Below are 20,422 nucleotides of genomic sequence, written 5' to 3'. Positions count from 1 at the left end.
TGGAAAAAATATAACAAAGTTTACACAAATTATTGTGGAAGTCATCCAAAAGGTTATATTTATATATAAATAATATATATATTTTCAAAAAGTAATTATTTTTATGTTTTATTATTTTAAACAGGTTAACTAGTTCTTTAACCAATTTGTTGTCAATCGATTTTTTTATCTAAATCGAACCAGTTGGATGATAGGTTCTAAGTTCTGATTGAAACGGTTGATTTGGTCGATTTGGTCTGATTCTTAAAATTATGGTAATACAAAATTTTAATTGTATCATGTGATTTTTTATTTTTAGATTTTTACAGTATTATTCTATTCGATAGGTTAAAAATTAATCTATCACGTATTTAAATTCTATTCAAGAGCTTGCCGCTAAAAAATGGGTTAATACTACTTACACAATGAAGAATTCAAATCTTTGGATAATTGTTCAAGTAAATAAGTGAGATAACAACTCAAGTATTATACCCATCCATGTGAAATCTGTGGAACCTACAATACCCTACCCTCTATGGAAGGGCCCATTTGCAAGGAAGATTAATGGTCCTCTCTTGCTTTTTATTATTGGGACAAACAAATGCTTGCACATTGGATTTCAGTTATGCAAAAGGCTGGCCCCATATATGGGGGCTATCAACTACTAATTAAGGAGAGACTAAAAGAAATAAGGAAAAAATTGAAGGATAAAATAGCCTTGGCCAATATAGACCAAGAAGAGGACAAGGAGAAGAAAATGTGATTGGAAGAATTGTAGGAAAAACTAAAGTGGGATTGCTTCGAATTCAGGAAGCACAGCAATGAAGGCCCATGTTTCTAACATGTGAGGATTGTCCCTCTTCCCATGTGACCTTTTTATTGAAGCAATCTGAAGATTATGTTCAATAAAGTTGTGTTTGGGGATAGGGTACAAATGTATTTAGTTGCATTGAAATGAGAAGATATAAAAAACAAAAATGCTCCATAACTATTAATAATTAGTCATCAAATTAATTATTATATATTTATGTATATTATTTTGTAGATTTTTTAGTAAAATAATTAATTGTAAAATTAATCAATTTTTTATGACAAAAAAAATCAAATTTTTTCAAAGTATAATCAAACTTTTAGTGAATACAAAAATTTAATTATTATTATTATTATTATTTTCGTATTTTTATTATAAGTATAATTCTAGTATCGATTATATATAAATTTTTATTTTGAGTGTGAATTAAGTTTAATTATATTATTTATTATTTTTTTGTTATATTTCTTATAAAGTTTGATTATAAATGTGAATCTAAATATGTAGTTATTTATATTCCTATATGTATCTCTGTATGAGCGACCATTTTTTTTTGTATTTATATATTACAGTTGAATACATAGTAGAACTGAAATGCATTATCTATTTATCTTGGTATGAAATTTTATTTATATATTTTCCTTATCTTAGAGCACATTTATATTTATATATTATGAGTAACTAAATAACTAATATCTACAAACATTAAGCAAGTATATATAATTATTCCGAAAATACTAATTAAATATATTATAAAAATATGCAAATATTTTTCTTCAGCCATGCGCCCACGCATGTAAATTTTTTTTTTTTCATAAAACTTACCACACTTTTCTCCTTTTTATTTTTCTTCCACTTCCTTCCAACTAAACATAGCCCAAAAGAAGATGAATTATTATCTTTTCAGTGGAAGATTAGAGATCCAGCATAGTGCAATTATTGGAACTGCAATTTTTTATTTTTCTGAACATGATTTCAGCTGTGATGCATTGATATCGAAATGTGATTGGGAAATGAACTAAATGACTAAATGTGGCATGCTAGTAAAAAGACCTAAATGGCTATATCTATTGCATCTTGTTGGTCTGAATTTCAATAATCCTGAACTCTGAATATGCAGTAAAAATAAAGATATAAGGCTGGTTAGTCAATACTTGATTGGTTAATAAGTAATTGATAAATCCAAAATTTATAATGTAATTATTTAATTTAATTTAATTGATGTTTTATTGTGTCTTAAAACATCATATAAGATATTTATTTATAATTTATTTTCTCTAACAAAATAGATTCCACAAGATAAATCTGTAAATTAATTAAAAGAACTTATAAATTGAAGTTTTGAAATCCAAATAGGTAATAAAATAGAAAGGTTTATAAAGAAATTAAAGGAAAATCAATAAGATGCCTTCGATTTAATTCAAGGACTTTAATCATGAAAAACTTAAAGGCAGAAAAATAAATTGAACCATGAAAGTAAAGAATAATTGATAAATAAACTTGATTGAAATGTTAAGTTTACAGGAAAAATAAACTGAAAGAAAGAAGAGGATGGAAGAAACCCTACAGAAAATGTAACTCGATTGCAAACTCAGGGATTCATTGGGATGTGAGAGTGTTAGAGTATTTTTTCTGCATAAAAGTTCCAACCCTTATTCACTAAGATTTCCTAGTATTTATAGGCTAATCCTACATAACTGCCTATTAATTTATAATTAATTACAATTAAATATGACATTTCAAATTTGAAGCGCAGTCTCTCTTGGTAACCGTTCCCGCCGCATGATTGTAGCTATTCTCCATGAACTCCTCATGCAATAAAAGTCATTAACTTCCCACTTTTACTACTAATCGATTAGTTCTTTCGAAGGCCTTATTTAACCCTTCGAATCAAATCTTCTCTTCGATTTAGCTTATTCGATTGACAACACAATCGAAATCCACATTAGCACCGATTACTTCCAACTTTAAGCTCGCGCGCATGCGTCTTCTTGAAACACCACACTTAGCTTATTTCGATTTGACCCACTTTTATCGAAAATACTTTTTCGATCAATAAATTGCCCCCTTGGATTAATGTGGTTGGCTTTGATATTATTATCGAATAAAAAAAACACTTAATCTAAAAGACGTCAGTTTTCAAACTAATAATAATTGTCATTAAAACTCCCCATTATTACTAATCCATTCGACACGTCTTCCGAGACTTGCACTTTCTCTTTGTACCACTTCATCTTCTTCACAAAGTTACCTCTATCTGTATCTCTTCCACAGTAACGGCTACAGTGATACTTTTAAATTTCACCCTTCCTTCTTTATTCGCATCTCTTGAATTCATTATTCTCTGAACTTCCTTCGCATCAAAACTTTCTCACAAAATCTCCAACCTTCAATTCTCCTTGACAATGGCTGGTTCTTCCTCTCGTGCCACTACTCAAGATAAAGGTAAAGGCCATGCAACAGCACCACCATCTCCGCCAGCTCTTCACATCCTTAATCAAATCAATGATGAAATCATTGATGACCCCATCTTCAAATCAACGATAACAGGATTCTCATCCCCTTTATAATCGGTGCAGATACACATTGCTTCCTCAGGCCGATTGAAACTCTTGAAAAGGCAAACAAAAAGCTTTCGTTCTTCCTAAATGCTGAAGGAGAAGATTTACTGATAAACCAAGCTTTCAACATTTCTAACTTCATCAACCAGAAACCTTTTCGAAACAACCCAAAAATTAAACCTCGAGGGTTTGATTTTACAACTTAGTATCAACACCTTGAACCCACAAAGGGTGCTTCCTAGGGAACCTTAGGAATACAAGAACTGTTAAGGCTTTCTCACTTTTCACTCACCACACATCCTTGGATGATTGGAGCAGTGGCCTGTTTCTGGAACAGAACTACCAATAATTTTCACCTTCCTTGTGGAATGATCGGAATGTCTCTCCTAGATGTAGCTGCTATTATAGGGCTCCCGATAAATTCTCCAGACTGCACTCCTGACATGCAACCTCAGCATCAATACAATGTCACTTTCAACACCCCTTATAGTGACTTCATCGCTCATAATATGGGCGAAGATGGTACATAAATCACTAATGATGAACATGTAGCCTTTTTATTCTACTGGCTAAATACAATTTTGTTCTATTCTCGAAGTGTTCAGATGTCAAAACTCTTCCTTCCCCTAGCTGCTCTTTTACATGAGTGGAAAAATCTCAACTTGGCCAAGCTTCTTCTCGGACACATTTTCAAAGAACTTGGCTTACTTGTCTGTGACCTCCAGGACAACAAAATAAACAACACAGGAGGCCCACTTTGGCTTCTTCAATTATGGCTGAATGCCATTTTTGAAAACTACATGATAAAACCTGTAGGGGGCAACACCCAATCGGATGAAGACAAATTTTGGTCTGTTTTTTCTCTTTTTCATTCTTGCAGAAATTCTGATAATGATCAACTCAATTTCACTCCCTTTTTGTACCGCAACTGCAGTCCTGCCTGGCTCAATCATTTGCTCTTTCCAAACACTAATGAGAAAAGCAAAATTGCAAATCGAACTTGGGCACATCTATTGGCAGTTCAAGTAATACCAATAGGGCTACCACAGTATAAGAAGGAAAGGTTCAAAATAACCTTGTATGCTCCCCATTTAATCGCAAGACAATTGGGATTCTCTCAGGCTATCCCAACTCTTCAACCTCGACACAGTGAACCATTTTGTCAAATTACTCTGACCTCTCAAGAGGATTTCAACACTTGTCTCTTAAAAAATCAAAAACGAAGAGACCGCTTCAACTTCTTGATTTATGAACATAGTTCATTTATCACCAAATCCTGTCTTGAATGGTGGACTGCTTATTACTCGAGGTACACCCGTACCTTTGAAGACATCTAGCAAACTGCTATTCGAACAACTGTTACTGAAAACTCTCCAAAAAGAACACACAAAAGGAGAGCTGAGGCTGCTCGACCACCACCACATAAGATCAGAAGGACTCCTACCAGAACTTCTCGTAGAGTAATTCTTCTATTCATAACTCTACTTTCAAATTCAAAATATCCTTCGAATACTACTCTTATGTATTTTTTCAAAACATAATTGATCTTGGACTTTTAACAGCTAATTTTGCAATCATCAAGCGAAAGTGAGGATGAGAGTGAACCAACCAACAAAGATTCTCTTGCTGCTTTCTCTCAATCAGAAGATGCAGCCGATTCTGATCCTAGCACTCAGCTAATACTAAGATCCAGAATTCCTCAGCTAACACACCCATCACTATACACTTCTTACTTAGTTTAAAATAAATCCTAAACTCATAATTGTGTACCTTTTATATTAGCCCATTAATGTTGCCCAGGCTACTTTTTTCACTGGAGCTCTCGATCAACTAATCCCTCAGCAACAAAATGACCCAGAGCACTCTACATCGCATGATTCAATTCAATTCACAGGATCTCTATAATCAATTTCTGCTGCTCGTCCACCTCTTCTTCACACAACACAAGTGATCAATCTGACAGAAAATCCTCTGCAGCAATCTCCAGAAGGAACCCATCAACTTGAATCAACCTCACTCAACAATTAAGCTGCACTAATTGAAGAGAACCAAACGGTTCCAGACTCCAATTCTGCTTCTAAAGCCGCTGACACCACTAATTCAGATTCCTTTCGATCCAAGATTTCTGAGACCCCTCCAGAGTTACAACCTGATCCTTCACTCCAAACCCCTCTAGGACCAAGACCAGGGACATCGAATATTCCTACCACTCCAAGTAGTGCTACCTTGGATGACCTGATTTCTGTTTTGAATAAAATTTTCAAAGAAAAGAAAGTACCAGTCCCTGTTCCAAAAATCTCAAGGTCTGCCACACCAAGACCTCCAATCGAATTAAAGCCTGACACTCGGGAACAACTTCGATTACTCATCAAACTTTTGGATCATCCACCTACTTCATGGGTTAATGATCTAATCCTCAACAAACTCCTGGAGGACTGCTTGAATTCTTCTTTTGAATTCCCAAACAACACACCATATTCTGCTTCAATCCAAGAATTCAAACAACTTCTTAATGATAGCGTTGCATCTCAGTTTCAACTTCAAAAAACTGAAAATGAAGAAGCTACAGCCAAATCTAAAATAGAAAACTGTCTTGCAACTGCTCAACCAATCCAATCCTCTCGTGAGAAATTTGATGTGAGAATCTCTCATGCTATTTCCGTTCAGGCGTTTCATGATCAAGAAGAAGCAAGACTCGAAGCAGAATTGGCTCAACTTCAAAAATAACTTGCCACTATACGCCAAGATAGAGCCACCCTAGCTAAACCTCTGGCTGCAGTCCAACAAGAGCAACATCTCCTTATCCAGAAACTTGTCTCAATCGACACCGAGCGGGGAGAGTATGAAAAACAACTTGAGAAGATTCAAACTGATAAGTTCAAGCAAATTGAAATGCTTATGATTCTGGAAAATAAAAGGACAAAGTTGCGCTCTGATTTGGCGAAGCTATTGGCATCTTGAACTCTTTTTTTTTTTTTTACTTTTGTAATGACTATTTCCTTTTCTGAACTTATTCCTGTTGAATTTCTATATTTCCCAGCAATAGAAATATTTCAGATATTTCCCATTAATCGAATTAACCACTTTTCCTGACTCAATGTCTTTAATCTGATAGGCATTTCCAGAAAATACCCCTATCAGTTGAAAGGGACCTTCCCAGTTATGAGACCATTTACCAAGAAATTTTGATTTCTTTTCCATTGGTAAAATAACTTTCAAAACTAACTCACCTATCTTGAAAGATTTCTCCTTAATTCGACGATTATAACTTCGAGCAATACTTTCTTTTTGTCGAATTACATTATCAAGTGCTAGAATTCGCTCTGAATCTAACTCATATAATTCATCAAACATGGCATTCCAATAGTCATCGACTGGCAACTCACTCTGTTTTGATACTCTTAGGGTATTCAAATTAATTTCCAATGGTAGTACTGCAGCATGACCATACACCAACTTATAAGGTGAAGTTCCTATCGAACCTCTTGGTGAATTCCGATAAGCCCATAACACTTGACTTAAAGTCTCATGCCATGTTCGAGGCCTATTCCTGATATGCTTTTTAATCAAGCCAATCAATATCTTATTTGCTGCCTTCACTTGCCCATTTTCCTGTGCATAATAAGGAGTTGAAGTAACCATACTAATGTTTCTTGAAGCCGCAAAATTTTTAATTCGCTGGCCAGTAAACATAGTTCCTTGGTCAGTACTTAGCGTCTGAGGAATTTCAAATCGATGAATAATATTTTCCTCGACAAATTAATTATCTCTGTTTGACCAACTTCTATCAAAGGAACTGCTTCAACCCATTTCGTGAAATAATCAATGACCACTAAAATAAATTTATGCTGCTTCGATGAAGGGGGTGAATTAATCCAACTAAATCTAAAGTCCAACCTCTAAATAGCCATGGCTTTATTATCGAATGTAATTTAGCCGCTGGAATCTGTTGTATCGAACCATATTTTTGACATTCTTGATATGCCTTTGCATAATCAATACAATGTTTTTATCATAGATGGCCAAAATACATGATTACGATATAACACCCATCTCATTTTCTTTCCTGCCTGATGAGCACCACATATTCCATTATAAACTTCCCCCAAAGCAATATTTTGATATTCTCGACTCAAGCATCTCAACAAACTTCCATCGATCCCTTTTTTGTATAACTCACCGGCCAATAAAACGAAGTTCATTGCTTTTAACTTTAGTTTTCTATCAATTGTAATATTGGAATCTTTCAAATATCGAGCAATAGGTTTTCTCCAATTGGAATCATCCCATTCGCTCATGCATAGCACCTCTCTCTCATTTGCTGGTACCAAAATTTGATGGATAGTAGATAATTTCTTAATAGTTTCCGGACCAATCCAATACTTCGAAGCAATTTGGGCTAACTCATTAGAAATCTCATTATGAATTCGAGGGATATACACCAAAGAAACTTTTCGAAAAGACGTCAATAACTCCCAAGCAGTTACTAAATATTTTTGTAACGTCTCATTATTACACTTAAACTCCTTCGACAACTGCTTTAAAACTAACTGTGAATCCCCCAGAATTTGAACTTCTAAAGCTCCTTTGTCGATTAAAATTTCTAGACCCAGAATCAAATCCTCATATTCGGCTACATTATTGGAACAAGGATACTTTAATTCGAACAAGAATTCTGATGGAATACCCTCTGGTGAGATAATAAGGATTCTAACCCCGGCGCCATCTTTATGTTTGGATCCATTGAAATACAATTTCCAATAATTAACTTCTACATCGAATATATTTGTCCCCTGGTCATTCAGATCTTTCGAATTGTCTACAAGAAAATCTGCAATGACCTATCCTTTCACAGTCTTAGCCGGGACATATTGTAAATCAAATTCTGTTAATGCCAGTATCCATTTTTCCAAACGTCCTCTTAACATAGGAAAACTTAGCATATATTTAATAAGATTGGTTTGTGCTATTACTTTCACCGATTTAGCCACCATATAACATTTTAACTTCATACAAGCATGATATAGCGACAAGCATAATTTTTCAATCGGAGAATACCTTGTCTCGATATCAGTTAGAACTCGACTAAGGTAATAAACCGCTCGTTCATGCCCATTTTCATCATCCTGGGCTAACTTACACCCTATAGTGTTTTCAGATGCTGCAATATATAAAAGGTTCAGATAGACGCACATTCGCCATAATTGGAGCTTTTGATAAATATGACTTAATCGAATCAAACGTCGATTGATGTTCTGTGGTCCATTTGAATTTCGAACCATTCTTTAATTTCACCAAAGGCGCGAATACCCTAGTTCGATCCGAAAGATTCGAGATGAATCTCCTAACATAATTTACTTTTTCCAAAAACGATTGTACTTCCTTCTTCGATTTGGGTGCAGATAATGCTAATATCACATCTGCTTTATTTTTATCAATAGCTATCCCCTTTTTATGAACAACAAAGCCTAAAAAGTTTCCAGTTGATACCCCGAAAGTACATTTCAAAGGATTCATTTTTAATCCTTTCTTCCTCATAGTAAGGAATGCCTTTCTTAAATGGTCTATGTACTGACCCACAGAAATCGATTTTACCATTACATCATCGATATTGAAAGAGTGGAGGATCTCTTGTTATCTTATTTTGTATTTTGGATTATTTTGATGTAGATACTCTCACTTTTGTTATTGTACTTTGTTGCCTTAGAGGCTTACTTTGAGAGTTAGGATGCTGCCATTTTATTTGAAAAACTCTTCTATGTCTGTATTAACTAATCGGCCTAAACTCCACAGGCTGCGGCTAGTATTCTTTTGGCTATTACACACACAACACACACACACACACACACACACCTTGTGATCTTATATCTTTATCCTGTTGTATCTTGTGCCATTACGCGCGCTTTTAGTTAGTTCGTGTGAATGCTTCGCGCTCTTGTATTTTTGTTTTGAGTTTTAATTCTTCATCGGACTTCTAGTATTATTATTTTCTTCTATATATTATTGTACGAGCTTTAGAACTGTCGTGACACTTTGTTATCTTTTGTTTTACGGCATGAGGTAAAGTTTAGGGGTAATAGGGTGTTACAAAAATTATATTATAATGAATATCCTAATCTAAAAAACGTATGGTTGTAAATACAAATTGAATTTAATTTTGATGCATTATTAATATAAATTAATTTTATACGTGTATTAAATTATATAACATTATATCATAAAATAATTACTATTTTTATTGATTATATATATGATTATCTCAAAAGACAAATGTGATTACCCGATTGTATAAAATGTTTAAGTGCAACATAATTAAAGCAAAATATACAAAAGTGGTTGCCAAAGTAATTTCGTCGTGGCAGGCAATGACGGGTATGTCTAAAATGAGCCTAACTATTTTGTGTGTATTAGATGCGTCACCTTTTATGAACCATTAGATTTTATTAATTGAAAATCAAAGGATATTATGAAAGAGGAGTATTGATAAACTTTATAAATATAGAATATATTAATATATACATACATAAATACATTTTAATACAGAATATTTTAAAAATAACAAGTACAATTTTTTATTTTGAAATAAATAAATCTAAAATATATAAATACATACAAAAATATTTTTAATTTATTAAGATTAATTATTATACAGTACTATTTTTAATTATATAATATAAAATAATTTATTTTATATTACTAAAAAATAATTAGTTTATTCATAAAAAAATTAAAAAATATTTTAATAGTTAATTTTGTTAAAAACATGTTATTGTATAATACAATTTTTTATCTAAATATTTGTAAACATGTATTTTATTTAAAATATTATATATAATATATGAAAATATTATTTTTTTTATTTTTTCACACTTTTAAGCAAACATTTTTGAATTTCTTTATTTACACTCTTAAAAAATAGAAATAGAAATAAATACATTTTTAATTTTTTAAATAAAGATAAAAATTTATTTCTACACAACAAACAAAATCTATAAAATGACATGAAAATTATATAATTATAATTAACATTTTTATATAATTAAAACGTGTTCACTTATTTTTTTTTATTTGTTATAAATATTATTTATTGTTACTCATTTGAAATTTAACAAATACATAAAATTATTATACATGAACCTATGAAAATCATAAATTAGTATATATATATATATATATATATATATATGTATGTATAAAAGTTCCTAACGATAAGTGCATTATATATGTAATCTTTAAAAATAGAGTTTTACTTATATTTAAAAAAACAATGTTGTTTATTTTTTATTTTATTTTTTAAGAATATAAATAAAAAAAATGTTTGTTTCAAAATGTGAAAAATAATAAAAATCAACATTTTTACATATTATATATAATATTTTAAAACATATATTAATATCAAAGGATATGGATTTTCTTTTTCTAACAACGTCGTGGTGGTTGTAGTGCCAATTATTACAAGAATGAGTTAATAGTCAATTTCGTCCTTGAAATATATTTCGATCTCTATTTTTGTCCCCAAAAGATAAAATTAATCAAAATCGTCCTCCAAAGATATCATAACTGATCACGTTCGTCCTTCCGTCATCTCTGTAGCTGAGTTGGCAAACGTCCACTGATGTGGCTGGGCTGTTAACTGCCAAGGTGGCAGAGAACAAAAACGACGCCGTTTCAGTAGAAGGCTCTCCTAGCCTTGAAACGTCACTGTTTTGTCTTCAGAAGAGGGATTCATGGGAGAAAAAATTCCGAGATTCAGAATGCTATCCGCTCTCGCCTTTCTCATTTCAAGCAACATTCTGAGTCAGTACACTGAATCACTCTCTCTGCTCTCTGCATTACTCTCACTACTCACTACTCACTACATATGTTTTTCTTTTGCATGCAGTTCTTTGACTTTTGAAGGGGTTCGTAGATTGCTTGAGAAAAGTTTGGTCTTACAGCAATTTTTATTGGACCCTCATAAGACTTTTATTAACAATTATTTGGTCAAGGTACCTCCTTTTTTATTTTATTTTATTTGTTAAGATGCTTTTACTGTTTGTTTGCGAGTTTTGACTTCCATTTCCCTCCAAAACCAAATCTCGCTTCGCAATCATAGTTTTAATCTCTTCCTAGCATGCAATATAATTGTTTCTTACGGCTACACTTCCACTTTCTGATTGTTGATCACATTAGTGTATGGTGTTGATTGTTGAACTAATATAGTATCCAAATTGTGCCATGCATGGAGGTTTTGGCTTTTAGAAATTAAACTATGCAATAATTGCTTATTGTGACTTGTGATCACAACCATTTTCTTTACAATATATTTGCATATGTTGATTTGTGAAGCTTTATGTGATGAAGAAAGCTTGTATTTTATGACATGTCCTTGTAAATTTATTGATGTGTATTTTTATCCTGCACAACTGGTAGTGCTTAGAAGAGGCTGGTTATGATTATGATGCCCCAAAGTCATCAGCGAAGGTTGGGGGATAAAGTTGCAAGTACACAAGAAACAGAAGAACCAAACAGAGAATGTCAATCAAAAGATGTAGAGGATATTTACCCTGCAGGTGGCAAGAAAGCGAAAAACTTGCAACAACGAGTTAAATTTGCAACTGAAGTAAAGGAAGCTAAGAACAAGGAAGCTAAGGACTATGGAGGGAAGGTAGTTCAAAGGGAAGCATTGATTAAGAAAGCTATTACCGAAAGGTCTTCCTTCATCAAGGCTAATTTTGAGTATGCTGCTGACTCTTTCGATAAACTTAGCATTTTGATCTCTCTTGGTTACAATGAACACTAGGGACCTTTAATAAGATATGACGTTGGGCACTTTTCACTTGCTAATTGCAGGATTATTACAATGGCTGTTCTTCGTCGGCTATTGGAGGAAGATCTTCAACTTGATAAATTTGCTCTTGATCCATATAGGAAGTTTATAAATCAACAGGTAGATGAGGTGAGTTAGAAAATCCATCTAGTATGCCTCAATAATGCCTGAAAGAATTAAGGAAAATTGAATGCTGCTATATGATTCTTAGCAAGTAGTAACTCTGTTAAGTGTTAATTATGAAGGTATTAGAATCTTCTGAAGTTGTGGAACCTTCAAACAATGGCAAGAAAAGTAGTATCATCACTCCTCACTCCTAAAAAATTTTACATTCGCCTAATCATCTAACAAATTCATTTGGTACTGGATTATACAGGATCAATTGGTAGCTAGGCCACCTAAGTTACAAGTGATTAAAAGAAAAGCAAGGTTAACGTCCTCCCCTAAGCCTACTGCAACTGGATCTGTGGTTGTTTCTGCTGAGACCATTAAAGGGACAAGTTCTGAAACTGCTAAGAGGCTGGCCAACTTCATGACTTTTGTGCCTACTCCAGGCTTCAAGGCTCCAAGAAAGAATGATGACAAAATTTGATTTGTTAGGAATGTGTTGTGGTTGACTCTTTTTGTGTATGAGACAACATTCTGTTTGTTATTTTTTTGTATGGTATTTAAGTCTAAAGACAATGTATTGTGGTGACATCAGAACTTTATAACTTTGTTGTGGAATTTCTCTGTTAAGACAATGTGACAATTAGCCTTCAATGATAAGTTATTACTAAGATTACTTACTTTGTTGCTTATTTTGTTTATGGCTCAACATAATTCATATGAACAATGATTTTGTTTATGCCTCAACATAATTTATATGAACAGCGACAGAGAATTTTTCGCCAAATTTTATAAAATTATCCACAATTAACTGGGAATTGCTTCCAACTTCAAATAACTACTCCCATTCAAGTCAAAAAATTCAATACACCATTACATGTTCACAGAGGATAACAACTACTCCAAACATCAAAATCATTAGTAGTTTTAGAACTCTAACTTCAGCTTTAAAGCTGCCCAACTTCCATGCCACTTTCACCCTCCATTCATCATAGTCACCTTCAACCTCCATATTAGTTCCTGCATCTTTCTTTGTACCACATACATCCACTGCTTCAAATTCATCATCATCAACCCACTTAAAATAATTGCAGTGACTGCCCTTCTACAATTTCAGAAAGGAGTAAACAAAAAAAATCAAAGAACACCCAACAGCATAGAACAAGATAAAAAAACTTTAACTTCTTTTAACATCACTCACCCGGTACCTTAGACATGCATGGAACAATCTATTCGGATTCTCTGCTGTCCCATATTTCTTAATCACAGTCTTCAGCCCACAGAAACATGATCCGTCATGAGAATTCAGCCTCCTCCTTCGCATCGAAGCACTAGATCCATGACTGTCGTGCGATGCATGCGACAAACCGCCACCACAACTACCATTTCCTATCTCCATCCAGTTAGCCAGCCAAGAATTACAGCTCCTACTTAGCTCTACTGCCACCGAAAGTGTTCACGACGTTGTATTTATCGTTGAAATTGGGATTAGGGTTTATCTACTCCAAAGACTAATTTGACGTCTTAAACAAGACTTATCTTGTCATCAACAACATGCTACAGCTTGGCGTTTGCCACTTTGGCAGTTAACGGTCCACGTCAGCGGACGTTTGCCAACTCAGCTACGGAGATAACGGAAGGACGAATGTGACCAGGTACGGTATCTTTGAAGGACAATTTTGATTAATTTTATCTTTCGGGGACAAAAATGGAGATCGAGGTATCTTTCAGGGACGATTTTGACTATTAACTCTATAAGGAGCAAAAAAGTAGAACAGACTATAGACTTTGAAGGTGTCAATTGTTGAAGGAGCCAAATGCTATGGTTTTAGAGGTATATAAAATTGCAGTGTGGTGAAACAATTTGACATAAATTAAAATGGCCGCTTTGTCTTTTCTCTTTTTTGCTTTAAAATTATCCAATAATATTAGAAAATATATTATTATATAATAATTAATTTTGTTAAAATAATATTATATATACTATTTTGGAGAAAATATGTATTTACAAATATTTGAATAAAAATTTATGTTATATAATAATATATTTTTAATAAAATTAACTATTAACAAATATTTTTTAATGAATAATCTAATTATTTTTAAATAATATAAAATATTTTAATTATTTTCAAGTAATATAAAATAATTTAATTTTTTATAATATGTAACTAAAAATAATACTGTATAAGAAGCAACTTGACATAAATTATACAGAAAATGGTGTCTTTGTCTCTTTTTTTTTGCTTTAAAATTATCCAGTGATATTAAAAAATATATTATTATATAATAACTAATTTTGTTAAAATAATATTATATCTACTATTTTGAATAAAATATATATTTACAAATATCTGAATAAAAATTTATGTTATATAATAATATATTTTTAATAAAATTAACTATTAATAAATATTTTTAATGAATAATCTAATTATTTTTAAATAATATAAAATCTTTTAATTATTTTCAAGTAATATAAAATAATTTAATTTTTTATAATATGTAATTAAAAATAGTACTGTATAACGCCACAATTTTATATACCTCTGAAATCAAAGCATTTGACTCCTTCAACAATTGACACTTTTAAAGTTTATAGTCTATTCTACTTTTTTTGCTCCATGTTCTTGTAATAATTGGCACCACAACCACGACAACGTTGTTAGAAAAAGAAAATTTATACCTTTAATATTAATATATGTTTTAAAATATTATATATAATATGTAAAAATGTTGATTTTTTTTTTATTTTTCACACTTTTGAAACAAACATTTTTTAATTTTTTATTTATATTCTTAAAAAATAAAAAAAATAAACAACATTATTTTTTTAAATATAAGCAAAAATTTATTTTTAAAGATTACATATATAATGCACTTATCGATAGGAACTTTTATACATATATATACACTAATTTATGATTTTCATAGGTTCATGTATAATAATTGTATGTATCTGTTAAATCTCAAATGAGTAACAATGAATAATATTTATAACAAATAAAAAAATAAGTGAACATGTTTTAATTATATAAAAATGTAAATTATAATTATATAATTTTCATGTCATTTTATAGATTTTGTTTGTTGTGTAGAAATAAATTTTTATCTTTATTTAAAAAAGTAAAAATTGTGTTTATTTTCTATTTCTATTTTTTAAGAGTGTAAATAAAGAAATTAAAAAATGTTCGCTCAAAAGTGTGAAAAAATAAAAAAAATAACATTTTCATATATTATATATAATATTTTAAATAAAATACATGTTTACAAATATTTAGATAAAAAAATTGTATTATACAATAACGTGTTTTAACAAAATTAACTATTACCATGTTTTTTAATTTTTTTTAGAATAAACTAATTATTTTTTAGTAATATAAATGTAATTAAAAATAGTACTATATAATAATTAATCTTAATGAATAAAAAATATTTTTGTATGTATTTATATATTTTATATTTATTTATTTTAAAGTAAAAGATTGTATTTATTATTTTTAAAATATTCTATATTAAAATATATTTATGTATGTATATATTAATATATTCTATATTTATAAAGTCAATTAATACTCTTCTTTCATAATATCTTTTAATTTTTATATAGTAAAATCTAATGGTTCATAAAAGATGGCGTATTTAATGCACACAAAATAGTTGGACTTATTTTAGACATATGATCATATTTGCATATCGAAAATGTTTGGTAACCAAAGAAAATCGAACAGCCATAACTTGTCTTATTTAGCATTCATTAATTGTTGCGACAATTAATTAATGCTAAATAAGGCAAGTTCTGGCTGTTTTTTTTTTTGTCTACCTAGTATTACTCTTTGCATATAATTATTCCGGTATTCTCATTATATATAGTAAGTATATAGAAATATAGACATAGATATTCTCATATATATAGTATAGATATAGATTATTATTATTATTATTATTTGGTAGAAAACTAGAAATGTAGCTGTTTTTTTTTTTTTTGTGTTTTTTGGATACACAAACCATGTAGATTTTGTTTTTGTATCCAAACTATGTAGATTATGTTTTTGGGTTTTTTTGTCATGATTATTTTTTATTCCTATTAATGGTTCCATTTTGCTGAACTAAGGTAATTCGAGCCGGGTTGGCCTAAACCCGGCCCAGCATGATCAAACTTAGCAAAACCCTAATGCCCCATATGATACCCTGCCTCCCCCGACTCTCCGCTCTCGTGTTGAGCAGAAGAAGAAGAAGAAGAAAGAAAGAAAAAACAGAGAGAGAATGGGCCGCGTGAGAACCAAGACAGTGAAGAAATCTTCACGCCAAGTGATTGAGAGGTACTACTCTCGCATGACTCTTGACTTCCACACCAACAAGAAGGTTCTAGAAGAAGTTGCCCTCATCCCTTCCAAGAGGCTCCGCAACAAGATCGCAGGCTTCTCCACTCACCTCATGAAGCGGATCCAGAAGGGACCCGTCAGAGGCATCTCCCTCAAGCTTCAAGAGGAGGAGAGGGAGCGTCGCATGGACTTCGTTCCTGATGTGTCCGCCATTGACACTCAACACATCGAGGTCGACAAGGAAACCATTGACATGCTTCAGTCTCTAGGTATGTCTGACATCCCTGGAATCACTCAGGTCGATCCCGTTCCTGTTCAGCAGATCCCGTTTGGTCGCCCTGGCGCTGGATTCGGTGGTGCTCAGAGGAGGTACTGAGAAAACAGACAGTTTTTCTCTGTTTTGGAATTGTATTATCGATATTAGGGTTTTTAATTTGGGGGAAAAGTAATGTTATCTTATGTTTGAACTTAATACTGGTTTAGTGGAACTGAAGAATTTCTGCGAATTAGGTTTTTGAGGATAAATTTGTGTGGCTTGATTTTAGTTAAGATTTGTTATGAACTTATAATTAGAGGCAATATATTGGTGAAATTGTGATGAAACTGAAATATATGCCGATTAGGTTTTGTTACTTAAATTTGTGCATGCTTCACGAATTTTGTGGGGTGTGTTATGCTTGAAACTTATCATTGGTGGATGTTGTGATGCCAAACTTAAAGTATAATAATTTTGTTCAAACTACAAGAGGGTTATTCTTTGTGACGTTTTGCTGGAAACTTAGTGGAATCATAATAGGTTGAGTTCCATTAATCGTGGTTTAGTGTTTAATTCGTTCATAATTGATATACAGCTGGTCAAGTAGCTGCACGGTTCGAACGAATACTCCGCATTTGCGTTAAAAGTCTGAACACGATTTCCAAGAAAAAGTAATCATGTTTGGTCAATCAAACGAGATCGAGATGACTTGCAACATATATGATTATCAATTGTTTAGAGCACAAAAGCTAATCTGTGCATCAATGTGATTTCACGTTATAGCAAATTTTGGTAATCTAAACACAATCTTTTGCGTTTGCTATGAGTGTTTTCAAAGATGTTATTAGGGCAATTTACCCATTTAAATAAACAGGTAACCAATATTACTAGATTACACATATGCAAACTGGATACTGAAATGTATTTTTTTCCAAAATTATGTAAACTGCGATAGGTATTGTGGTTTACAATATGAACGTAATCTGTTACAGGAGTGCCGCGGATTACGTTGGCGTTAAACCATCACATAAACCGTTACAGGAGTGTCGCGGTTTATGTGTGTTTGTGATACGTGCATAAACCGCTACAGGGAGTGAGTTATTTGAAGAGAGTCATTTTCATACTTTTACAAATGGATAGAGAGGAAAGTTTGATGATTCTAGTCCACTGTTCTGGTAAAATTAAAAAAAGTAACAGGCATGGTGTTAAGTTCACGGATAAAGAACCGCTGAGCATTTTTATCCATTTGACTGATACTTTGTCGGATCTGAAGAGGAACATATTGCAGAAGGCAGGGTTAGCTGGGGCCAAGTCGGTGAATAAGGTGTTCTACAAGATTCCGATGGCGGTCGTGTCGAGTGGTGTGCAGTATGAAACATTTGCATAGGGTCAGATGAAGACATGGGGTTGTTGTTTCATTGTTGGCAGAGTTTTTCGGAGGTGAGAATACACGAGTTGTTTGCCAAGTTGGAAGACCGAGTGGACAGTTCCTGGGCTTTAGCGCCAAATCCTCAGTCGACGACGGTGGGGGGTGCTTCTACTTTGATGCCTGTCGTTGCACCCAGGTGTCTCCTACCTGCACCTCCACCTGTTCTAGCACCGGCAGATAGGTCTCCTAGTTTGATTACTGGTCTTGTTGGGAGTGGTGAGCCGGATCACTATGAGGACGCGATGCGGGACTATGATTCGGACGATGAGCCCGATCACATATCAGGGGATAGTGAGGACGAGACTCCAGTGCCCCCACTTGCACCTCAGGGGCCATCCAGTTCTGGGTCGCACCAACAACCGCCGCATTTCTCGACGCTCAATCTGGAAGCAGTGAGCCAACAACCAGATGATCGACACACCTTCGGCTACCAAGGATTACACGAGGGCAATGCTTCTGCCAAATTTGTGATTGGTCAATCTTTCCAGACTAAGGAGGAAGCTGTGATGAGTGTTAAGGATTATAGCATTCGTCGTGGAGTTCAGTATCGGGTTATGGAATCTGATCATCTGAAGTATGTTGGGAGATGCAAGGAGTTTGGAAATGGCTATTGCCCAAGATGGAAACTCCAATAAATTGCCAGTTGCGTTTGCACTTGTTGAGGGGGAGAATGCTGAGTCGTGGGCTTTTTTCTTATCCCACTTGCGTCAACATGTGACCCCACAGGAAGGGATTCTGGTGATTTCTGACAGACACAACGGCATTAAGGCTGCACTGGAGGCACCGGACAGTGGTTGGAAACCGCCTCATACATATCGAGCGTATTGCATTCGACACGTTGCAGCCAATTTTGCTCTCAATTTCATGGGTTAGGATGCGAGGCGGATGCTCGTGAATGCGGCGTATGCGAAGACTGAAGCCGAGTTTGACTACTGGTTTGATATTATGAGGATTGAGAATCCGGGCATGTGTGAATGGGCCAACCGGCTGGAGTACGATAAGTGGACCCAACACCAGGATGGAGGCAGATGGTTCGGCCACATGACGACGAACATATCCGAGTGTGTTAACTCTGTACTGAAGGGGACACGGAATCTTCCGGTAACTGCACTTGTGAAATCCACATATGGGAGATTAGCAGAGCTTTTTGTTATCTGAGGACAAACAGCAGAGGCACAGTTGGGATCAGGCCAACGGTTTTGCCAGGCCCTGGTCAAGGCGATTGAGCGCAACCTGAAAGATGCGAGGTGCTTCACGGTTACTCTGTTCGACAGACATCAGTCTGAGTATACCATGGCTGAGACGACTCCTACGGGAACTTCTCGCTTGGGACGTATCGGGTTTCCCTCAGAAATCGCACTTGTGAATGCAGGTACTTTCAAGCTCTCCATTACCCTTGCTGCCATGCGATTGCATGCTGTGCTCAGTTCCGGTTAGACTAGGCTACGTACGTCCATGAGGTTTATACCATGAGTAAGGTGTTCAGCGTATACCGGATGGGATTTTTGCCACCTATTCCGGAGGGTCTCTGGCCACCATACGCCGGTCCTACTATCATCCCTGATCCTAACATAAGACGTGCCAGAGAAGGGCGACCAAGGTCAACAAGAATTCGTAACACCATGGATGAGGCTGATACTGGTTGGCCGAAGCGATGTGGGCTATGCAGACAGACAGGACACACTCGTAGGACTTGCCCTCAGCGAGGATCCGCCTCCAGTGCCGAGGCATAGTTGTCTTTAGGTCGTCAGGATTAAGTTGCATTTTTCTCTCCTTGTTTGTGTTCTTCTTTTGTTTTAGTCGTGTTTACTGTTAAGTGAAGTTGTAGTTGTTTATCGATTCTCTATGTACTAATGATTCTCTCTGGGTTCAAATTCTCTCTAGTTTGCATAATGTGTATTCTGGTAATATTGGTTCCTTGTTTATTTAAATGGGTAAATTGCCCATGTTATTAGTATAGCAAATGACTTTCATTGTTTTTACGAGTGAATACCCGATTCGGCTCCTTATAATTTTTTTGAATGACTACGAAGTTTTCAAACAAAAATATCTTTTTTGGTTTTTAATTTTTAACTTTGTGAGGTTGGATAGTCTTTGTTTTAATAATCTCTCTTCAAAATATATTTATGTGACATATTAATTAT

The 20,422-nt window shown here is 33.7% G+C and overlaps 2 protein-coding genes across 2 annotated transcripts; one reads left to right on the top strand and one right to left on the bottom strand.

Moving 5' to 3' along the window:
• Positions 1-6,378: 6,378 nt before the first annotated feature.
• On the bottom strand, positions 6,379-8,868 carry LOC148549370 (uncharacterized). Its single transcript, XM_088495728.1, has 4 exons — positions 8,631-8,868; positions 8,366-8,512; positions 7,383-8,182; positions 6,379-6,963 (listed from the first exon to the last, which is right to left on the bottom strand). Exons 1-4 carry the CDS (start codon positions 8,866-8,868, stop codon positions 6,379-6,381), a joined length of 1,770 nt encoding a protein of 589 aa, XP_088351854.1.
• A 7,588-nt stretch (positions 8,869-16,456) lies between these two features.
• Positions 16,457-17,330, top strand: LOC107613803 (small ribosomal subunit protein eS17z). Its single transcript, XM_016315958.3, has one exon. The coding sequence runs from the start codon at positions 16,535-16,537 to the stop codon at positions 16,967-16,969; it is 435 nt and encodes a 144-aa protein (XP_016171444.1). The 5' UTR covers positions 16,457-16,534; the 3' UTR covers positions 16,970-17,330.
• Positions 17,331-20,422: the final 3,092 nt, after the last annotated feature.

Source organism: Arachis ipaensis, chromosome B8 (assembly GCF_059453495.1).
Source record: "Arachis ipaensis isolate K30076 ecotype BB chromosome B8, ASM5945349v1, whole genome shotgun sequence".
Taxonomy (NCBI): Eukaryota; Viridiplantae; Streptophyta; class Magnoliopsida; order Fabales; family Fabaceae; genus Arachis; species Arachis ipaensis.
The sequence above is the reverse complement of the archived record's forward strand: the minus strand, read 5'-3'. Positions and strand labels throughout refer to the sequence as shown.

Excerpts from the sequence above, each read along its gene's own strand:
- LOC148549370 (XM_088495728.1), bottom strand. The coding sequence starts at position 8,868 with ATGAATCCTTTGAAATGTACTTTCGGGGTATCAACTGGAAACTTTTTA. Across the intron at positions 8,183-8,365 it reads CTTGTCGCTATATCATGCTT|ATTTTCTTGTAGACAATTCG; the intron begins GTATGAAGTTAA and ends AGGTCATTGCAG. Across the intron at positions 6,964-7,382 it reads GGGTGTTATATCGTAATCAT|GAAAATGGGCAAGTGAAGGC; the intron begins GTATTTTGGCCA and ends TATTATGCACAG.
- LOC107613803 (XM_016315958.3), top strand. The coding sequence starts at position 16,535 with ATGGGCCGCGTGAGAACCAAGACAGTGAAGAAATCTTCACGCCAAGTG.